The 20686-nt window shown below is 39.2% G+C and overlaps 1 protein-coding gene across 2 annotated transcripts in view; it reads left to right on the top strand.

The window, feature by feature from the left end:
* The first annotated feature begins 11190 nt into the window (after positions 1 to 11190).
* Positions 11191 to 20686, top strand: part of cpne5b (copine Vb) — a 126772-nt gene continuing 117276 nt past the window's right edge. For both annotated transcript variants that reach the window (XM_075460620.1, XM_075460621.1), the window contains exons 1-2: positions 11191 to 11279; positions 11430 to 11693. In XM_075460620.1, the coding sequence (XP_075316735.1) occupies positions 11269 to 11279; positions 11430 to 11693 (275 nt within the window). In that variant the 5' untranslated portion in view covers positions 11191 to 11268. The remainder of the gene's footprint in view (positions 11280 to 11429; positions 11694 to 20686) is intronic.

A 20686-nucleotide genomic window follows, 5' to 3' on the forward strand; every position in this document is an offset into this window, starting at 1 on the left:
TAATGTCAAATTTATTGAAAAATTAAAAGACAGACCTTTTTTGTTATGACAGAAAGATGGGTTTTGTTCAGATGAAAAATGATCCTTTGCCTTTTTTATCATTCAGGATAAACAGACAAACACCCTGTAAAGGTAGTGTGTTTTCCATCCAGATGCTTTTCCTTCTACTTCAGGGATAGAAATTCAGGTTCAAAACTCATCAATCTTCATTTCCTTTGCAAACGCTGATCATTAACTTGTGTCAGGCTCTGCCTGTCTCAGCCACAGTGGGGTACGCAAGCACTGTGATGTACGATGGCCATTAACGCCTCAGAGGAGGCAAAAGCCATCTGAAGATGCCAGTAGCAAACAAACATCTATACACGGCACCTGTCATATCTCAGCTGCGTGTGCTCCGTTTGCTTACTCCTTACATAAAATTCTTTAAATTTCACTTCAACATCTCTTTCATTAAAATAGTTCCATTTAATCTGTTCTTGCTAAACAGTTTGTGTTGTATGATCTGTTTGATGTGTCAGTCGCCATGTAACTTACAATCTTTCTGTAATAAGTTAACTGACGAATATGATAAAAAGGAATTTAGATAAAATATCACAGCATGAGTAAATGTTTATTAGGAAAGGTAATGTCAGTTTGTCAAGTGTACAGTCCCCATCCTTCCATAGGCCGCTCAATCTGTCAATAGACAGTTCATATTCTGCCCTCTCAAGAATGCGGCTGACTTCTAACTTGGCAGATAGTTAAACAGTTTCTCAATAAAACATCGCAGAGTCTTCAGGTAGGTTTTTGGTGATTTACTAAAGAAGATCTAGCCAAGATCTAGCCACATTAGAGGCAACTTGGGGTTCAGTGTCTTGCCCAAGGACACTTCATCGTGTATTCCAGGAAAGCTGGAGATCAAATCCACAACTCTTTGATTTGCAGATGGGGAGTCATTCACCACTCTTTGAAAGACAGATAGTTTAGTTTCAGAATAAGATTTCTACAAAATAAAAAAAGAATTTAATTAATCATCTATAGCTCATAATACCACGAAAAGATTAAAAGAAACCAGAGGACTCTCTGAGCAACACGCAAGGGACAGGGCAGAAAAATATTGAATGGCCACGACCAAAGACAGGACTACTTTAAAAGTGATTCTGCAGAAAAAACAGTGCAACTGCTCTGAAAACCACTGTGAGTGAGTGCAGTTGCACCCTCCCACAGATTTATGTTAACACCTTCATCTAAACTCATAAAAGATGGATGAAATGGTCTGTTTCATCAAAATTTGAAATTCTTTAAGACATTCTCCTTTCAACTATCAAAAGTGTCAGTGACAGGGCAAAAAGATAAGAAATAAACCCACCCAGGGCTGACCTTGAGAAATAATTGGGAAGAGCGTATGAGAGAAAGAAAAACGCATCAGATGGTCCTAGAAACAGCTAAGATACTGTTTGGAACTCTCAAGCCCCCCCAGGCCTCTTATAGAGGACCCGAGCTTGAAAGGTGGACTGCTCACACACACGAGACAAGCAACTTTCAATTGAATGTTTGGCGAGCAAAGGTTTTTTTCCATTCACATTTTTCAAAAGTATCCCAACTTCTTTGGGCTGTAAAAGGAGGAAGAAGTGGGTGAGGATGAGATGGAAACTTTATTATTTGGAAAGATTTTCCTTGATTGGTAAGCTGACGATAATCAGCATGGAAATGTGCAGGCATGTGTGGAAGGATAAAGATGGATAGATGAGGAATCACAGGAGGAGTGACTTGCTAGTGATTAGAATCTTGCAGAAAGAGGCATTCAGTGAGCAGCAGCAGACTTTTAAATATCCGAATAATGAAGATGAGGAATGTGACATTAATTGAGGTAAAGGGAAAAAACTAATCATATAGCTCCAATAGGAGATACTGCAACCAATGTGGAAAGCAAACCATTAACATTTTCTAGGTATAAAGTGGGAAATACAACCTTTAAAGCGGATGACTGATACTTACTGAAGGATATCACCTTGTTTACGATAGATGTATATTCATTGAAAAAGAGAAATGTGACAGGCCCTCTAAGAAACTGAAACACAGAAACTATATGTATGACACAAACTCAAGGAATATTTTAATGTTCAGGAAAGTCATAAACTTCCTTTTCGTCTTCTAAAAAAAAAAAAATCTGTTTCTCGGATAAACACAGAGCATTTGCACGGACGCTGAACAAAGCCTCAGACTATCAACCAAACAGCACAGTCTAATCCCATTATACACTCTCTTTGAGTCTGGGTTTACACACACAATACACACTGTGTGCTACCAGGCTTAAGCACATCAGAGGGATTCACAGTCATTCATGAACATGGGTGGATAAATAAAAAACATACTGATTTTAAAAATATATATATTTTTTATGGGAGCTCTTTGCAGAAACATTTAACACATTATACACTCATCATGAGTGTATAATGTGTTAAAAAAATGTCTTCAATTGAGCCATCTGTCACATCCGTAGAGGTGTCCTGAAGTCAAAAGCAAGTTCAGTGGAAAAACATTCATTTTGGACATTTAAGTCAGTCAGACATTCAGGCATTTATTGTAATGTCAAGGATGAGAGGAGGCAATCAGCTCTTTGTCATTTGCCACCAAGTAACTTAGTTGGCAGTCAGATTTCAATTGGATGAGAATGCAATTAAAGTTTAGGGATGGAAAAAAATTGGTGAAATGATTTCTTATTTTGGAAAGTGTGGAGTTGAATAATATCAACACTAGCTGTATATTTAGTATTTCAGCTTATTACAGATGAGCCCGAGTCAGTGCGAAAGTACAATAACAAAATCTACATAAACCAGCAAATTCAAAATTCTTATCTTGTTAAGTCTCTTTTACATTTCATAAATAAAATGTCCCAAACGTAATTATGATAAACACTGAATTTTGTTACTTTAAGAACATTTGATGTCACCGTTCATGCATTGCAGCCCTGCAAACGTCTTGACATATTCTGATAGAGCTGGGAGTTTACTCAACCAGTTTTGATCTATAAAGTTCAGAGAATTTCAGAACGATAGTTATTCTTTTGGATTCACTGATCCACTGCCAAAAAAAAAGCTCCAATTTTGGCTGCATTGTACACTTTTCTGGTTGCCTGTGTCTTGCGCTTCATGCTTTTGCCCATTTGTTATTACAAATGCGCCATCTTTACAGATAAGGGCAGAACCTCATCTGCCATCCTCGATGCGTTGTAAACATAACATTGCGATTTCTGCAGCATTTGTCTTGCTTACTGTCTGCTCTGTGCGAGTGCATCGCACACAGACAACCTCCCAGCGTCGTGTGTGTGTCGGGAAAACTATGGACATTGCCTGAACCCAGTTCCTCAGATGTTAAAAATATTACTAAATACTATTAAAATACTACTAAAAATATCAAAGTGGCGCGCATAATATTTCAAGCACACCTTCTCTAGGAACAATTAACTTTTAATAAACAAAATATTAATTGATACCTGTAAACCTCAGGTAACATGATGTCTTCACTTCATGTGGTTAACTATGCTGTGCGGGTGTGTATTGAGTCCTGACCTGCACATGTAAATAAGACAGCAGTGGAGAGTGAAAAAGTCCAGCATATAAACTGTCCAAAAATTCAGTTTTTGCAATTCTTACCACTTAGTTTTTCTACAGATTAAGCAAAGGTGATGTCATTTGTGAGTGTTAGGGTCAATGATGAGCAAATCTCATTAATTTCAACTGAGACTGGCTTGCTTTCTCCCTGTGTTTATTATGCTAAAGTTGGCTAACTAGTTGCTAGCAGTAATTTTTATTTTCCTCCAAAATTTCAGAGGTCTATCAATCTTCTAATTTAACTTGGTAAGGAAACAGGTGCATTTATTTTCTCGAAATATTTAAGAACATATTTTTGAAAATAAACTGATTAAGTACTGAAAGGTGATCTCCAGCTGGTGTAGCTATTGGCCCACTGATTTAAACAGACTCCCTTAAAAAGGTTTAATGTCAGTTTTAGTTATACGTACAGTCTTAGTTTAGATGTCATGCTCATTCGCTGGACAGTTACACATTCTATTAAGTTGTTTTACAGTTTTCTTTGAAAGGAATCTTGTGCTACATAAAAAATAAACAACTAAACAGGTAACTTCCTGTGGAAGACGGGTGACCTCTGGACAGAGATTATCTCAGTTATAAACCAAACACTTATATGGAAAAGGTTTAATCCACAAAACATTGTTTAGTAAAATAGTGTATGTATTCCTTCATTTACTGACTTAAATCCATATCTTCTTCTCATTTACAAGTGTGTGTCCACACAACATGTTCCTTGCTCTCACTTTTTCTTCTTCGATACTTTTCCCTTGTCCTGCTGTTTTGTCTTTCTCCATGGCAGGAAGTTGTAGGAAACCAAAGCTGTGAGGAGGTAAGTTACCATGCCAGAGTATCCTCCAATAACAAGACACAACGGCTGCACCAACACAAACAGACAGAAAACGTTCATCGACGCCCCGTCATGCAGCTCCACCCGGTCGTCCTGCGTGGCTTTCATCACCCCAAAGAAATACATCAGTGCCACTGCAGGGTAGAAGGCCAGCTCAACCATTACGATGAAGAGGAGGCAGTCCCACACGCAGGAACATCTTTGGAATTAAGGCACACGTGTCTTGGAAAGTAGTTTGAAAAATCCACTGAAGTAACAGAATTTTCAGACACACACTCACCCAGATCCAATTTGCTCTTGCAGACAGAAATCCCTCTGATGTGTGAAGGTGGAAGTGGCAGAGAAACAGACTTGGACCTTTGATCCTTGGTCACAAAAGTCCTGTCAAACATTATCCACCCACTGGGCTCCTTATCAGGACATATGAGAATTATTACGACCACAGCAAAATATGTTGTTTGTTTTTCCTTCCCCCACAGGATAACAAAGGCCTCGTTCTAATTCTCAACGTGACAAAACCAATTACACTGTTTTTTCATGTGTATCACGTAAAAGACAGCTTCCCTCAACAGTTTTTATGTCGCAGTGGCTTTCATTCTGCACTTAGACAAGTTGACTCATGTAAAGGAGTGAAAACTCGTAAATGGATTATGCTGTGAAAACCGAAGCTTATATTTAGAGGGTGTGATGTTTTTTTTTGTCATTATTTTTACCGTTTATCATCTTTTCATGATCTGAAAGAAGTGCCTTCTAAACACACAAGTAATTGGCTACAGAACATATACTTCAATCTTTCAGTTCTTAGTGTTTTTAGAACACGATTGCTTTCTGTCATGTAAAGAGATGAGAGGATTAGTATCACTGTCATGTATTTCATACAAAACGAAGGTGCTGCTGAGAAATAGATCTGCCCTAAGGAAATGGACTGAAACCATGATGAAACACCCACCCTGGTTTTGGCTTAGCAGCACCTCTAAATCTCACCGTCATGCTCAAATCTATCTCCTAAGTGTGCTCAGGTAAAAGGTAAAGTGTAAATGGACATCGTTTTTGTCACCCATGAGTCACAGAATCATTTTTTGGTTAAGATGAAACTTTGAGTATTTCCAGCATATAACTTACTGATATGACTCACTGATAAAGAGATCAAGGCAAGGCTGGCTCTTTTCTCCTGCTTCCTGTAACAAAGCAAACAAGTGTTTTTATGAAAATCAGGAACTATTACATTAAAGCTGGGTAATGTAGGTAGAAGTTTAATATAAAAATTGCAGCTTTCAGGATTTACATCAAAGCCCTCAAAACATTGTTTCACCAATCACATTTGATGATAACAAGCACAGCACTTAGATGAGGTGTAGGTTTATCTGTGTCCAGGATGGATACATTCCTGCTAATATCAAACAGTAGTTACACGCACTCATTCTTGTTTGGGCTCATTTCATGTTGGTATTAATGCAACTGTAATTGCATAGGGGCTTTCAGGGAAAAAATACATAAATAAATTCAAAGTGTAATTATGTCATCATCTGTGACAATGAGTGTTCCTTCTGGATGTTTTAAAAGTGGCTGATGGAATCATTGCTTTTGGGGGAAATTCATTTCTAGCCATTTTCACTTAATCGCCATCATTTAAACTTAGTCACAACATATGCTGATTTGCATAGAACTAAAGCTCCTAAAGACATGCTTGGCTGGTAAAAAAAAAAACACAGTGAAGCAGCTTCCCCAGAGCCCACAACTTTCCCCAAAGCAAAAGAACTACTGCACCATTAAAAGTTTTATATAAGTAGCTATTTTGAATCAAACAGTTCCTAATTAACTTTAAGAGCTTGCGTATCTCATGTAGTCTTCAAGATTATTTATTTATTTGTTTATTTTTATTCTGGTATTGGCAGGAAGGCAGCATTGAGGTCTTTTAATCCCTACTACTGCAGCCTGAGGGAGCGCCAGGACATTAACCAGCCAGTCAGCCACCAAGGCCCTCTGTCAATGCTGCATCAGTGTGTGCCCTTCTGTTTGTTTGCCAATCTCAGAGCAGTCATTCATAGAAGGTTTCTATGTTGTGTTTGCCACCTTAGGAGGGGTTTGATTTGGGATTAAACCACTGCACCACATAGCCGGATTACTCACTGGGAGGGAACATGTTGCTCTTTGAACTAGATTTATCAAACCACCTCCTTCTCTACAGGTGTGAAGAACACACTTGCTTCCTGCAGAGAGAAGCACAAAGCCTCAGCAGCTTAAATTCAGTTCAATCATAAATCAGAGGTCATTGGTGTTCCCTTAGAACCATGCCACACTTTTGCAATGTTGTTTCTACATTGTATTGTCAGCTCCTGGTGGTGTTTTGGGAACACTACTTTTAATCAGGCTCTCTGATGGAGAGAGTAAGTGCAATCACTCAGAAATTTGTGATGGAACATAATTTCCTTTCATCTCAAAATATCTAGCAATTTTGACTATACATGCACTGCATTAGCCAAAATCACATTGTACGGCTATTTTAAACTTCGATATGGTAGCTAATGCAAGTTTAACATGCCAAAGAAGAGATTTTAGGGTGAACTTTTTTAAAAACACCAGCTGATTTCTGTGAAGTTACTGATTATCAAAACCTTCACTGGGCTGTGGAAGCATATATATAACACGAAGGAAACGTTTAAAACTAAGATAAAGTAGTTGAACTGTTTAAAAAAGACTTTAAAGACCTTCAGACTTCAAGGAGTTTACTGGAGTTAATGTTTGATGGAAAGTTCCTTTCTTTTCGAAGTGTCTCTGTTTTGGTTCATTAGCAAATGCATTTGTGATCTATTAACACACAGATATTCAGCCTTCTCTGTCAATATTTGACATATGATAATTTTAATCAAATTAAATTCTCTTTGTATGAAATTTTGTTTGCCAGTTGGAAAACATAAAAAACAACAATCTTCCACTTAAAACCAAAGGATGGAGAAAAAAGATTGCCGTGAGCGATGCTTCTATCAGAATTTAAAACCAACAATCACATCACTGTTTTGCTTTTCAACCAGTGAGTCTCTTCATTGCATCCAGCTGCATCCACACCATTTCTATTGACAAAGACACGACAAGTTGATCTCAAATCTTAGAGGAGAAAACAACACTTGCGTCACAGGCCAGCTGAAAAAGCAATTCTCCAATTATCTGCTTGGAATAGATCAGACATTTAGAAATACATTAATTAACTAATTGGATCATCTCTGAATTTTTAAAAAAAAATTTAGGTTTTGCTGATTAAAAGAAAACAGTTTGAAGAAGCAAATAAAACCAAATTAATCATATATTTTTGTTGTAATGCAAAGCTTCCTTTACTTGAAAGTGGATTTATTTCTTTTTGCATAATTGCTGCCAGAAAGGCAATATTTTTGGACAGCATGACGCAAGTAAGAATAAACACAGTAATTAGTGCACAGAAAACTGCAGGAAGCTGAGAAAAAGGGACTGAGATGTAGGAAAGGGTACATTTGAATACCCTACGGTACTATTAATGTCACTGGCAGAACAAAGGATTGACCACCTCCTGGTTGTTTGCAATGGCAGTAGTTTGCAATGGATGGCAAAGGCATCTAAAAGAGATATCCAGTAATTGTTGATTGATGATTCAACAACAAATAGCCCCAATCAGTGCAATTAATCAAAAATAAAGATCCTTTCTAATGGTTTTACTTTTTCTCTCCTTGTTATCTGCTAACAGTCTAAGTCTAAGCGTATGGCTGCCAGACATAAATATCTGAAAATATCTGAAACAGTCAATGCAAGAAGTGTTTACAAGTGTTAACCTTCCAGTCTTCATGATTTAGAATTGTAAACTGCTGATTGGAGTGCTATTTGTTATGAATCTAATCCGAGTTTTTCACCTTTTACTGATGACCGAACATGATGAAGCACAACAAACTTGACATTTGAAAATGTAGCACACAGAGAAAAAATGAGGCTCCTCAATAGTGCAGAAGTAAGAAAATGCTGATTAACGGTAATCAGAGGTCAAAAGATAACTGATTTCTACTTATGGTCCCACTGCTGTAGCATTTGTTTTAAGATAAGTTTAGGTGAACTAGATATTTGGGGGAATTGAATCTAAAATGTTGAGTATCCCTGTTTGTATACATTCAAAACGCCATATGTTTACATTTCTAACACCAGATGTTGCTCTTCATTTCCAAATCGGTGTTGCGCAGGTCTTGTTTCCCCCTTTTCTGCATTTTTAAAATTCTTTGTGGTTCCCTGCCTCGGCTCCTGTTAACCCACTCTGTGGAACATCTGCAATAACATGCTCACCCACACTGATGAGCCAGCCCTCAAAATACATTCATCATCTTGGAGAGAGAGGGGTGTGTAGATGTGTTTGCCTCTTTATCGCTGTTAATGGGTTCTGGAACACATGAGAAAATAATTTGTTTTTATGTATGCGCAGTCCTGCCTACTGATCGAGCGTTTACTGATCTTGAGCTTGCAGGCTGTGTGGGTAGAAGTATCCTGTGCTGGTGTAAATTGATTTCAAGAATCCAGATGCGAAGATGCTCCATGCAGGAAAGAGCTGTGTGCCTCTGCACCCTCTTAAGGTGGTAAAATATTTTATTGCTGCTCCCGCCTGCCAAGAGGGAAAATGAGACAGAGAATTATACAGAACAGCAGCAAAGACACGGGAGATCTGATCTTTCTGTTTCCACATCGACTAAAAAGGTACAAATTGAGGCTTTTTAAGTTTGGGTAAAGGAACTTCTCACAAAATGCAACAGTTGAGAAACAGCTGTTATTTGGTTTATTCATGAACACTAGTGTTAATGTAATTTTGTTTGTGTGTGTGTGTGTGTGTGTGTGTGTGTGTGTGTGTGCGTGTCCTGTGTTTATATATGAAAGGGGGCAAAGAGAGAAAAACAGTATGGCTGAGAAAAGAGGAAAACAGAAACACTCCCTGAATTTAGGAATAGTATCCAAAGGTATGCGATTCCATCATCTTCTTGGCATGTGTTGATGTAAGTTTAGCATATTCATTACAATGCGGTTTGCATACAACAGGCCAATGATGGATGGTGGCCATTAATTCTGTATGTAATTCCCTCTTTGTAATTGTTATTGATTTCAAATCGGCCAACATGAACGGACTCTAACAGGCTTCTTCTTTCTTAAAATGCCAAGGACATACGACTCCAATTTCATTTGGATTGAACTTGCTGAATGTACAGTTATTAATAACTATTATAGGAGACATGTTATGTCCTCTTTTCACGAGTTAACACAATTTCCTGTTTTAATTAATTGCCTGTAACAGGGTCAAAATACCACAGAAAGACGGTCTCACGGCTCCTTTTTTATGACAACAACTAAAAAATTATCTTAGTAGAGTGACCCACTCATTCCACTCCACCCCTCTCCTCTGCAGGGTCTGTCTCTTTTGAGCTATGAGTACTCAATAACCCTTAAAGCGCATTCTTACCATGTGAGCAGAGTAAATATCCCGAGAGCAAACAGCAAACCAAAATCAGACTAGAACCCACCAAATTGATAGAGAATACTTGACTGGCAGTTTTATTCTCAAATGATTACATTTCCCTTGACTGCAGTTCAGCCACAGACCACTGCTACTGTTGTGAGTCATAAACTGAAGAGTCCCAGGTTGTTAGAACATCGCACCACAGAATATAACAGCCAGCTGGCAGGTTTATATTCAAGTCAAAACTAATGCCACTGTCATATTTCTTTGTTACATATACTGGCTTCATAAATCCAGGTTTCTGAATTATTTTAACTGATGTTAACAAGTTTATTTTTGTATTGATGGACACGCTGACAACAGAGGAAAGTCTTAATTTCCACTTGAAAATATATGTCAAAGAACCTCAATTAGAGGGCAGAGTTCCTCTTCAGGATAGAAGACATTGTACGAAATCCTGGTGTGGCATTGATTTCTATATGAAGTTTGGTGAACCATATAACTGCTTATTTGCGTATTTGCTGTTAATGCAGCACCATTTGAACTACAAAGGGATGTCGAGATAAAGATGAGCTGGGAATTTGACCATTTCACACCTCGGGGGCTTCAAGTAAAGTTGTCAGGGTTGAGTTACTGGGGAGTTTGGCAGATGGCAGTGACTTCAAACAAATAAACATTTGCTCTGAATCACATGTTTATGAGCCCCTCAGAGACGAAGGAGGTTTTATCCGCATTTCAGTGGTTTGCTCTGGGAGCTGTCCCGCTTCGGTGCTGAAGTGTCCCCTCCGCCCCTTATCTCGGTCTCTCCTCCATAGTGGTTATCCTTTTAGTCATTCCTCACAGTACGCACAGTAAGACGTAACATTATATGGGAGCAATGAGCAAAAATTGCAAAAAAAAAAAAGTTCACTAAATTTACGTAGGCCTAGCTGCCAAAAACTGTGATTTTCCTCGCTTCCACTCTTTAAGGTGACGCACTGGTCCGTCCTGACTATCAGGTTTGAAAAAACTGCCCAGCAACTTATGCTTAGGGTCACATAAGCATCTGTTAAACTGCTCTTTAGCCTGTAATGGTTTTACATGAACCCACGCTGCAATTTCCTGCCACGCCTGAGAGAAAAAAAAATTGTGTTTAGCACTAAATAACATCAGAGCTTAATTAAATTGCCATGTACACGATCACAGGCTCTCAGTGAAGACTGCACAGCATTTAACGGGGAGACAACAGCAGCACCGGGGTATGGGCTGGGTTGCCAGCATTTGAGTATAATTCTGTGTGGGAGGAGGATGGGTGGGCTTAAGTGTAGCTATCAGGTCTTTTCTCCTCACACGCTCCGCTGTGCGCGCAGACTGAGGACTAAATCAGACAGCAGTCAAGTCCACCTCTCCATGCGATGTGCAGCAGGTCGGTGAGGGCGCAACAGTACTCTCATATACTGGCCCCGCATTAAAAAAGAACATATTTTCGCTGCATGACGAGTTAACTAAGTGCGCTTTAGCTTTTTGCGGGTGTTCACTCACTCCCTGCTCCCTCCCCTCCCTCCATCCCCTCCAGCTTCAACATTTGTGAAGTGGCTGCCTCACCCGGTCGGACCGGAGGCCGTCTGGTCTCTGATCTGGTCACCGGAGACTCGACGCGCTCCGTCGGGGCCAGGCTGTCCGCCTCTCGGATCACACCCGAGCCAGCCCGAGCTCTAGCGATGGAGGTGATGGAGGGAGACGTTATGGACAAGCTGGAGGACATGTCATCGGTGTACGACTTCGACCCGATCACCGGCAATATTCCCGCCACCAAAGTAGAGATCACCGTTTCCTGCAGGTGAGTCTGCGACATTCAGAAATGTCCGGGGTTCTGAATGCGCTTTGGGAAAGTTGGGAACGCGCCCCAACCTTTGTGTGTGATTTGGTTTGGTGACACGACGATCCGAAATGAGTGCAGGTAACTTATCATAAGCTGTGTGTTTGGTGTGGGGACAAATACAAGTTTTTATGTTGACAATAGCCTGCGCTTAGAAAGTTGTTTGATGTCATTTTTCTGCGGAGGGTGTTTCCACCCAGATGTTTTTTTTCCTTTTTTTCCCTTTTCGCATATTCACTGTTGAAAAGAGCTAAAATCACTTCAAACTTGAAAAAAAAAAAACCGTTTCCTGACCTGTGCTGTGGTATTAAGAAATTGTAGAACTTCACAGTTTCCCATGCAACGTCTTTTATCACTCGTCACTTTGATCTGACTATGGCTAAAACACCCCTACTCATACAGCACATTACCCGGCTGGAAAATAATTTGAGGTGCAGCATCTGGCTGCTTTCTGCATCAACACAGCACTGAAAGCCTGAATCCTTCCTCTTCTGCACCCTTTAAACATGACTGTTAAATTATCAAAGGTTTGCTTCACAGTGTGCCTATGTCCCTGGCCTCAAGCTTTCTCCGGTTCTTTATTATTTTTCAATATTTCATTTTTTCAGAGAGTAAAAAGAAAGGACGTCATGCCAACCAGATGAAACGCCCCACAGTTCTTTCTCAACGATAACAGACAGTCGCTCCATTTCCCATTAGGAAAGGTTTTAAAGTCAATGCTTTCAACGCCTTTCACCCCAAATAGACTAGTGCTGGCATGCGCGCAACCGGCACGGACACACAGACTCACACAAATATGTGTCTGGTCTTTGATGCCGAGTTTTAGGTTGGTGAGCCATCGAAGCAGAGCGAGTTTGAGCTATAACAAGCCTCGAGTGCATTATTGATGGACTCTCTGACCTTCAGAGAAGCTCGTTTCAACATCTTTCGGCTCGAAGTGAAAAAAAAAAAGAAAAAACCCTTGCAAGAAATTTGCTGAATGAACCACTTTTGAGTTGGAAATGTTGGGCTTCAGTGAAGAGTCAGTTTAGATAGAGAAAATGTTGCTTGTCAAGGGCTTGCTTGTGAGTCAACCAAAGCCCCATAGTTTGGGATTTTATGTTTTTGAGGCTGTTTAGATGAGGCGACTGGGCTTACATCACCACTGGGATGCAATTAGGCGCCATTCAGGAAAATTATGAGTTCCACCCTGACAACCCCCTGCATTTATGCAAATGATTCCTCTAATGTGTATTAGTGTGCTTCTGTGTAACTGTGTGTTAGAAAAAGGCGGCAGTAAGGCAGAGCAGTGGCGTATATCATTCTAGCATGAAAAGTTTGGAGGGAAGAAATCCCTTATCTAAAAGGGAGGGCCGGTGGTTTACCGGGCTGCTTACCTGGCACCTTGTTTCTGCATTTGCAAGAGATGGAGCGATAAATGCTGAGAGTCTGTCCTCAAAAAGCATACATTTGATGTGCAGAACATGTAAATTTTCAATACAAACGACATGGAAGATAAAGTAATTGTAATTGTACCGTAATTAAGCTCACTGAACCTGCTGTGATCGTGCTTGAAATACCTCAAGTCATTATCTTGTTGTGGAAGACATCCTCCTCCATATTCCTTCTTTGTTGTTTGCAATTTTCTCACACTAAATCTTGAGTTGTTGATGCTACGAGTCTTCCGTGAGGCTGTCCTCCTGCTCAAAATGTGCCTGTTTAGCTTTGATCATGCAGGCAGATAGGGCAGTACTTACGTTCAAAGGATCTCTTGCGGTCATGATAGCAGCTGCATGAGGAGGCTTAACTTACTTTGTAAAAAATATTTGTATTACTTTTGCCCTAATAATAGTTGTTTTCCAAGCCAAACCAAGCACTTTTTGTTTCCAACCCTAATCAAGTCATTTAAATTCCTTTATCCAGCCACTTGGAGGACTTGTTGGTTTATGCAATTGTGGCTGCAGAGTGCAGAGCAATGTAGTGTCTGACACTTAACAGAGGTTCAGAAGGACATCATGTTCAGTGTGCCCAGAAAGAAGATGAATAATGGTAAACATAAACATCTGGAGAAACACCCCATAACACCCCATGCGTAACTCCCTCAGTTAAGAATGTCCAGGACAACCACACCGGGGATATATAGATCTTTTAGCCTGACTATCGAGCCCACCCAGGGTCACCAAATAGGGGAAGGTTTACTCTACATCAGGAGAGAAGCACCCTCAGTGGGGGAGAGATGATACAGACTTTTGGGCTTCGAGGATCTCTCCAGATTTGATGCATCATTTTGTAATTCTGAGACAGACCTGGTTGGCAATAAAATACTTCTGTGTTCGACCATATCTGTGTCAGCAGAGTTTTTCTTTTACCATCTACACATAGGCCGCTTGAAGGCGACAATCCCTTACACACCACAGCACCACCCCTCTATAGTCTGCTATATCTTTGTTAAGATCTTTGGGAGTCAAACATATTAACAGCTCCCCAGGACAATTTTCATGCTCTTATCCATTAAAATATAATTTCACAAATTGAGCAAAAGGCCTTCTGGAAAATGCTTTGCCATCTTATAGTTTGATTCTGCTATTTCATTTGAGCTTATTTCAGACTATCACCTGGCTTTGATTTTTTATCTTCAAATTGTTCAACCATCCACAAAAACCAAAAATTTACTCCCACCTCTTCACGTATCTGCAGGATTACAGTGCGATAGAGACATACATTTGCTTAAAAGCACAACAATGAATTACCATATATAATGAATAGCTAACGCTTCGCTACTGTATCAGCTTCTCCCAAAGCAGAAAAAATAGTCTTCTAAATCTTTCTGTCACATTCAAACATCTCTGATAGCAGTTCAAGGCCTTACAAATCCCCAAAATCCTTTGTCCATGATTTGGATGTGTGTGAGTCAGATTTCTATTGAAGAGAGGAGTTTCTTTGTTGGGTTGTATTTGCAGTTACTCCTTTGTCATCATGTACAAGTTCTCAATAAAACCGCCAAACCATGATGATAGCTGTTCCCTGACGGTTAATACCCCTTATTACAGGCTACACCCCCTGCCTTTGACAATGTGCTATTATCAGGACCAGTGTCAAACAGAAAGGGTTGGGTGGGCACTGGATCAGGAAGAGTAGGGGAGAAATGATAGGAATTTGTCATCTGACATTCTATTGGAGGTGGGGGTGGGGGGTGGAGTCATTTCTAAAAATCCATTAATTTGATTTATATTCTTAATACAAATTATCCCATGATTTAATTCAAAATCAGAACCTTCTTCAAACATTCACTTGATGGTTTTAGCTGCATAATATTTACAATACTTTATTGATAAGTGCCCTTGGGTTAAAGTTGTCAACAGTTACATTTCTCACAGTGTCAGAAGTGTAACTTCCAGTGCTTTGAATTTGATCTGTGGAACAGCTTGGTGTTCTGTAGCTGTGTTAAGAAAACAAAACTGGCAGACAGTTTGACACCACACAGAAAGAAAAAGATTTTCAGCCAAAATCCAGCAGGTGACTTTTCTTAAACTGGTGTTTACACTCCCACAGGACTTGTCGGTGAATGATCCAGTTCCTATGGGGACATTAGGCACAGGAATGTGCGATTTGGACAGAAGAACGGAGGGGAAAAATCATACTACCACAAAGCCTGTCCTTCATTCAGCCCTTACTTAGCTATCTTCAATCCCAAGTTAAGTTTCTGGTCCACTGTCGTAATCAATTTAATAACACAAAGAAGTACTTATCCATATAATGTGACATCTTAGCCATTCGTCAGTCTCTCCAGTCAGCTGAGGAGAGACTTTGTGGTGTCCGTATTGAAGAGTAGGTCTTTCAATGAAAAAGAGGCGGCTGCTGAAAGTTACATAGAAAGCATTGATTTCACATAGCTGAGACTGACTATGCAAGCTCCTATTTAATGACTGTGGACCTATGTTTGCACCAATAATCCCCACACCATTCTGTCACAGAGTTTTTTGTCTTAGTTGAATTGAAGAGTCATTCATATTTTTAAGTTATGAACCTTTTCTTTTAACATGAGATGCTAAACTCCCTAACTTTTTGAGTCAGATGATGTCATATAGGAGTCCTTTCATCATATATATATGAGTCATATATGAAACTGCATACTGTAGAAAGGCAATAGCATTTTAGACAATTACAGCCTAATTGTGGTTTTTGGTGTTAAAAGTATGGATATTTATTTACCTTTTTTTGTCATTTGTGGCATTTACAAGTAGACCACAGTGCAACATTTATGGGGAAAAGATGTAAAATGATCATGCTCTCAAAATTAATGTTGTTATTTTCTTTAAATTTGTCAGTTACTTAAAGATTAACAAATAAAAAAAGCAAATCAACATCTCTATGGTTGCATCTGTTGAATAACTCCTTGTTCTTCCTGTTTCTGAAAATAGTTCTTTATATTTTTTTCCAGCTGTATGTTTGCCATGTTTGTCATGCTGCGTAAGGAATTTGGAATAAGTGATAACCACCCTGGCAGTTTGGCATGCTGGATAATACTCTAAATTTGCTTTATTCATTTGCAGCTACTTGGCTGAACGAGGTTATGTGAGGAGTGAGGTGTGACTTTTAACACGCATCAGGTCAAAGGCTGTATTGACTGAACACAGAGCAATGAGCCAATTAAGCTATTAATGGATTGTCCTTTTCTTAAGAATGACACCTAATCCATGTTTTTCAAATTCGTGAAGATAGATCTTGTGGCTGCTGAATTTCAATTTCAATGGTGGCCTCTAGTTGCAACATAATAATTCCATTCTTGGAGTAAGTGCATTGCTCCTTAATCACAGTGTTGTCAGTTTTAAAAGCCTGTTTCCTGAGTGTAGCCAGTGCAGGTGTTGCTATGATTAAACTCCTAAATGTCTGGTTGACCTGCATTTTCACAGAGATTTTAGTTTGTGAGTACCCTGGTGTCAGCAAATGAAATCGATTTTCATGGACAGTTCTGAAAGCATGTTCCACAGCGTTGAAAATCTCAAAGGAGATCCAATGCTCTGATTTTCCAAGCTTTTTCAAGGTTTGTCAGTAGGTTTGAGCTCTTCTGGTGTGAATATGTTCTGCACAACGAGCTCCACTGAAGCTCATTAGCCATATGAAGTGTGTCATGTAAAAAAACATGAACTCGGCTTCGAAAACCACAACATAGTTATCTTGCAGATGACTTCCTACCACCACCGAAAGCGAGATAACCTTTTTTTTTGTCCCCGTTTTTGGTTCACAAACATCTCCACTATGTTGGTTATTTTTGTTGCACAAAAACCTGGGCACTCTGCCACACAGTCTAACTGATATGGAGCGAGAGATAAAGTCAGGGATGGAGACAACATTCAGGACGCAGATAAACAAAAGCAGACTGATATGAGAAATGTATTAAACTGGGCATATTGATCATTGCAAGGTACCTGGAGGGCAGGGAAGTGAATTAATTGATAAAACTAAATAGAAGTACTTTATGTGAGGCAACATTTCTTTGAAATGGAAGCAAAAGCTAAATGACAGGTAAGTAGAACAATAATTCTTTCCCCGAAGATCAGGCATTACAGGGGAGGTGCTACACACAATAATGACTTGAAGGCAGTAAAACAAGTGATGAACATAAAATCTTTGGCAAACAATTGCATATTTACAAACCTGGGAGGTCAAAACAACATTATGATTGATTTAGAGATATGTCTGGTGAATGCAATGCATTATTTTCTATAATAATGATATGCAGAACTGTCTTTAGTGTATATTTATATCAAAATCTAAGAATAGGCCAGTTGTCTATAGATGAGTATTTATATCTATCTATACACCACTTAGGTGCTCCTCCGCAGAGTCTGCCATGTTGCATTGCAATGTTTCTGCAGAAGCCCTGAATGGTAAAACACAACATGGCCTTAAAGAGATCTTTTTGAGTCTTTTTTTACACACCGAAAGGTGGGGTGAAGTGGGGAATTTGTCACAACCTGATATAAGTGGCAGCTGATGTCAAAAGTATTCCTTTGGTTGTAATCTGTAACTTTGCTGTTGCATTTTTCATCTAAAAAACTTTTTAATATAAATATCACAAATATATATGGATTTGTCAGCAGTTTTAATGGCTCCTAGTAAGGTTTGAGTGTCAGTTTTTGGTTCAGTTTGTTTTGGAGCTGCTCTAATCCACCACCCAGTGGTCTTCGAAGGTTGTCTATTTCACCTTTAAAAAACAAACATAATCACTCTGGTGATAATTCTCTTTAGATGAGTTATGAGCCCTTTTGCACTGTCATAGTCACCTCATACATTATTAAAAAAAACACAAAGCTGACGCTAAACAAGGTAAGAAAATTACTTTAGGTAGGGAAAGCCCCTTCCAATAAATCACTGTAGGCAGAATTGCTTATTGCAAGATTATATCTCCACTTCTCAAAAATGAAAGAAAAAAATGTTTGCTCATATTTCTATGGAGCAGTGATGTCACAGGTTTCTTGAAGTATTTCATACCTGTCATACTGTGAGATAAAGAGTCACCCATTGATCCATGTTGACAGAAGATATGGAATTACAGGAGGCACTGTTTTATCACAGAGTGAAGCCATTTGATTCTAATATTAAAATTGTAGCTATTGGGTTCCCTACTCTGTGAAATATGGAATTTTCAAACACGAGTATCCAGTTTTACACATAGGAATTATGAAAGGCAAACGTAAGGCAAAGTAAGATGAAACCTCTAATCTTTCCTAAATCTATAGACCGACTATGCAAGACTGACTCACAACAACAGTGCTTCAAATTTATTTTACAGCAACATGTAGCCCCACAGCATAATGTACTCTAGAGTTCCATGGTGAACATTCATATGATATTATTGTATAGTCTTGGAAGTAATGCTGGCTTTCCTCTGTCTATATGAAGCCACTTAGGGGGTTATCAGTTTATTAAGAACCATCCTGTTTCAGAACTTTGAAGGTTCTTACATTTATTTTTGTGTCAAAAGAACTATAAAAGAAAAAGATGAAAATCTAAACTGTAAGACACATGGTAGCATGATATAATTGTGAAAACACAATGGACCGCCGCTTTACATTATGATGGTTTTAGGAGGCTATAAAGATCAGGTAGAATTTAGATAAAGCTTGGACAATCCCTTCTCTGAAACGTTGTTATCCTTTTAATGCTGTGGGAATTCTGCTAATTAAGCTATGATGAACATGTGCAGGTGGATAAAGAAAAAAAAAGAAGAAAGAAACAGAGACCCTTAGCCAGCTTAAAAAACAAGATCAAATAAGAGAGCAAAAACAAAGAAAGCTGTCAAGACAAATAACTCAAGCCTGAAACATGCACATAACATCCCACTGCCTGAGGCTTTTTGCAACTATAGGGAATGCTGCACTATAAACTTTGTACCTACTAGCTGTTCACATTATGCACAGTTTTCTTTCATGAAACACACTCAGTAACACTGTGGGAGTCATCTTCTTACAGCTTATGCCCGACATTTTTAGTGAAACAGATTTTTTTCCCCCTTCTGCTTTTTATGCCAACAGAGATATACCTCCTTTTTCCCTTTACTGCTTGAGTTGCACTCTGTGTAAGCTGAAGATGAGGTATCACTGCAAAACCACGCACCTGCAACACTGATGAGGCTGCCTGTCTGACTCCAACCATCTACAAACTTGGCCTCTTGAGGTCTTTTATACGAAATCTGGCGATAGTAACTCACAGCCTTTGCGTTCCACCTCCCTTGCTTTAGTTACTCGTGCGTATTTGTGTCACTGTTGTTCCTCAATTGCGAGATGGTTAATTTGAGAGTCAAATTAAAACACACGTTGAAGCTTAGCATTCTTACATATTAAAAGGAAATCAGAGTTGTCGTTTTGGCTTTTTCATTTTCTGCCAACTGGACTACATTGATCTGTAGAAAGCAGATTGTGTTGCTGTGTCTGTGTGCAGCAGTGTGCATACAGGAGAACATTTGGATGCCAATGCAACACAAAACACTCCTCTCCTGACCCGGCAGAACCGATCAATTATTTTTCTACCCTCCTACTTATTCGCGAACAAGGTGAATGAGTGCATCATCGATGGCAAAAACAAAGAAAAAATGGAATACCATTTCTATATTTCACAGTTCGTTGCATTCCTTTATCATTTTGCCTTTTTTGCCTTGGCTTTTTAGATTCTGTTTCCTACTGTTATCTGTACTCTAATCGACCGACTGTGACTAATGCTTTCAGAAAATCAATAAAGTGGACTGTGAACATGTTGAAGAGATAAAATGTTCACATGTCAAGAGCTTGCATTCAGATATAAAAGCAATATTTTCCTTTGCTTGCTAGTTTTTCATTGATAAAAAAACATATATTAAGCTTTGCCCCATCTTTGCTTTTATTTGAAATATGACATAATGTACTGATTTTTATCTTTCAGCCTTTACTCTAAAAGAACCCCCTCCCCCCTTTCTGCCCTGACAGTCACACTCATTGGTTTTACTGCATATTCACACAACAGTGCCTATATAATCAATTATCTCAGCTGAGGATGAACTGTCTCATTCCTGTAGCCATCAAATTCCTCTGTTTTGCAGATTTGCATCAAGCTCATATCTTGCAGCCCTTACGCCTGTGTGAGAACCTCCTTGAATGCAAACATGGTCTGGTGAGACCATGGACGGCAGCCACTGAACATAAGTGATGCGAAGTCCAGAGGAAGAAGGGTAACACTCTTTGCAAGTGTTAATGATGGTTCACTGTCATGCTGGCTTTAGCTGCTGAGAGGCTGAGACGTGGCTTTGATCCTTGCTCTCTGGCTGACAGGGCGTACTGGGTTTCTGGCAAGAACAGAGAAGTCATTGGGAGACAAAGTCAGATTTATCTGTGAAGGTCTGGAGGATCACCCAAACACCATCTGTCCGAGATATGAAAAAAAAAAATTGACAAGTAAACATGTATGGAGGGGTAACCTAAATTCCAAATTCTGTTTGG

Source organism: Odontesthes bonariensis, chromosome 3 (assembly GCF_027942865.1).
Source record: "Odontesthes bonariensis isolate fOdoBon6 chromosome 3, fOdoBon6.hap1, whole genome shotgun sequence".
In the NCBI taxonomy this organism is placed as follows: Eukaryota; Metazoa; Chordata; class Actinopteri; order Atheriniformes; family Atherinopsidae; genus Odontesthes; species Odontesthes bonariensis.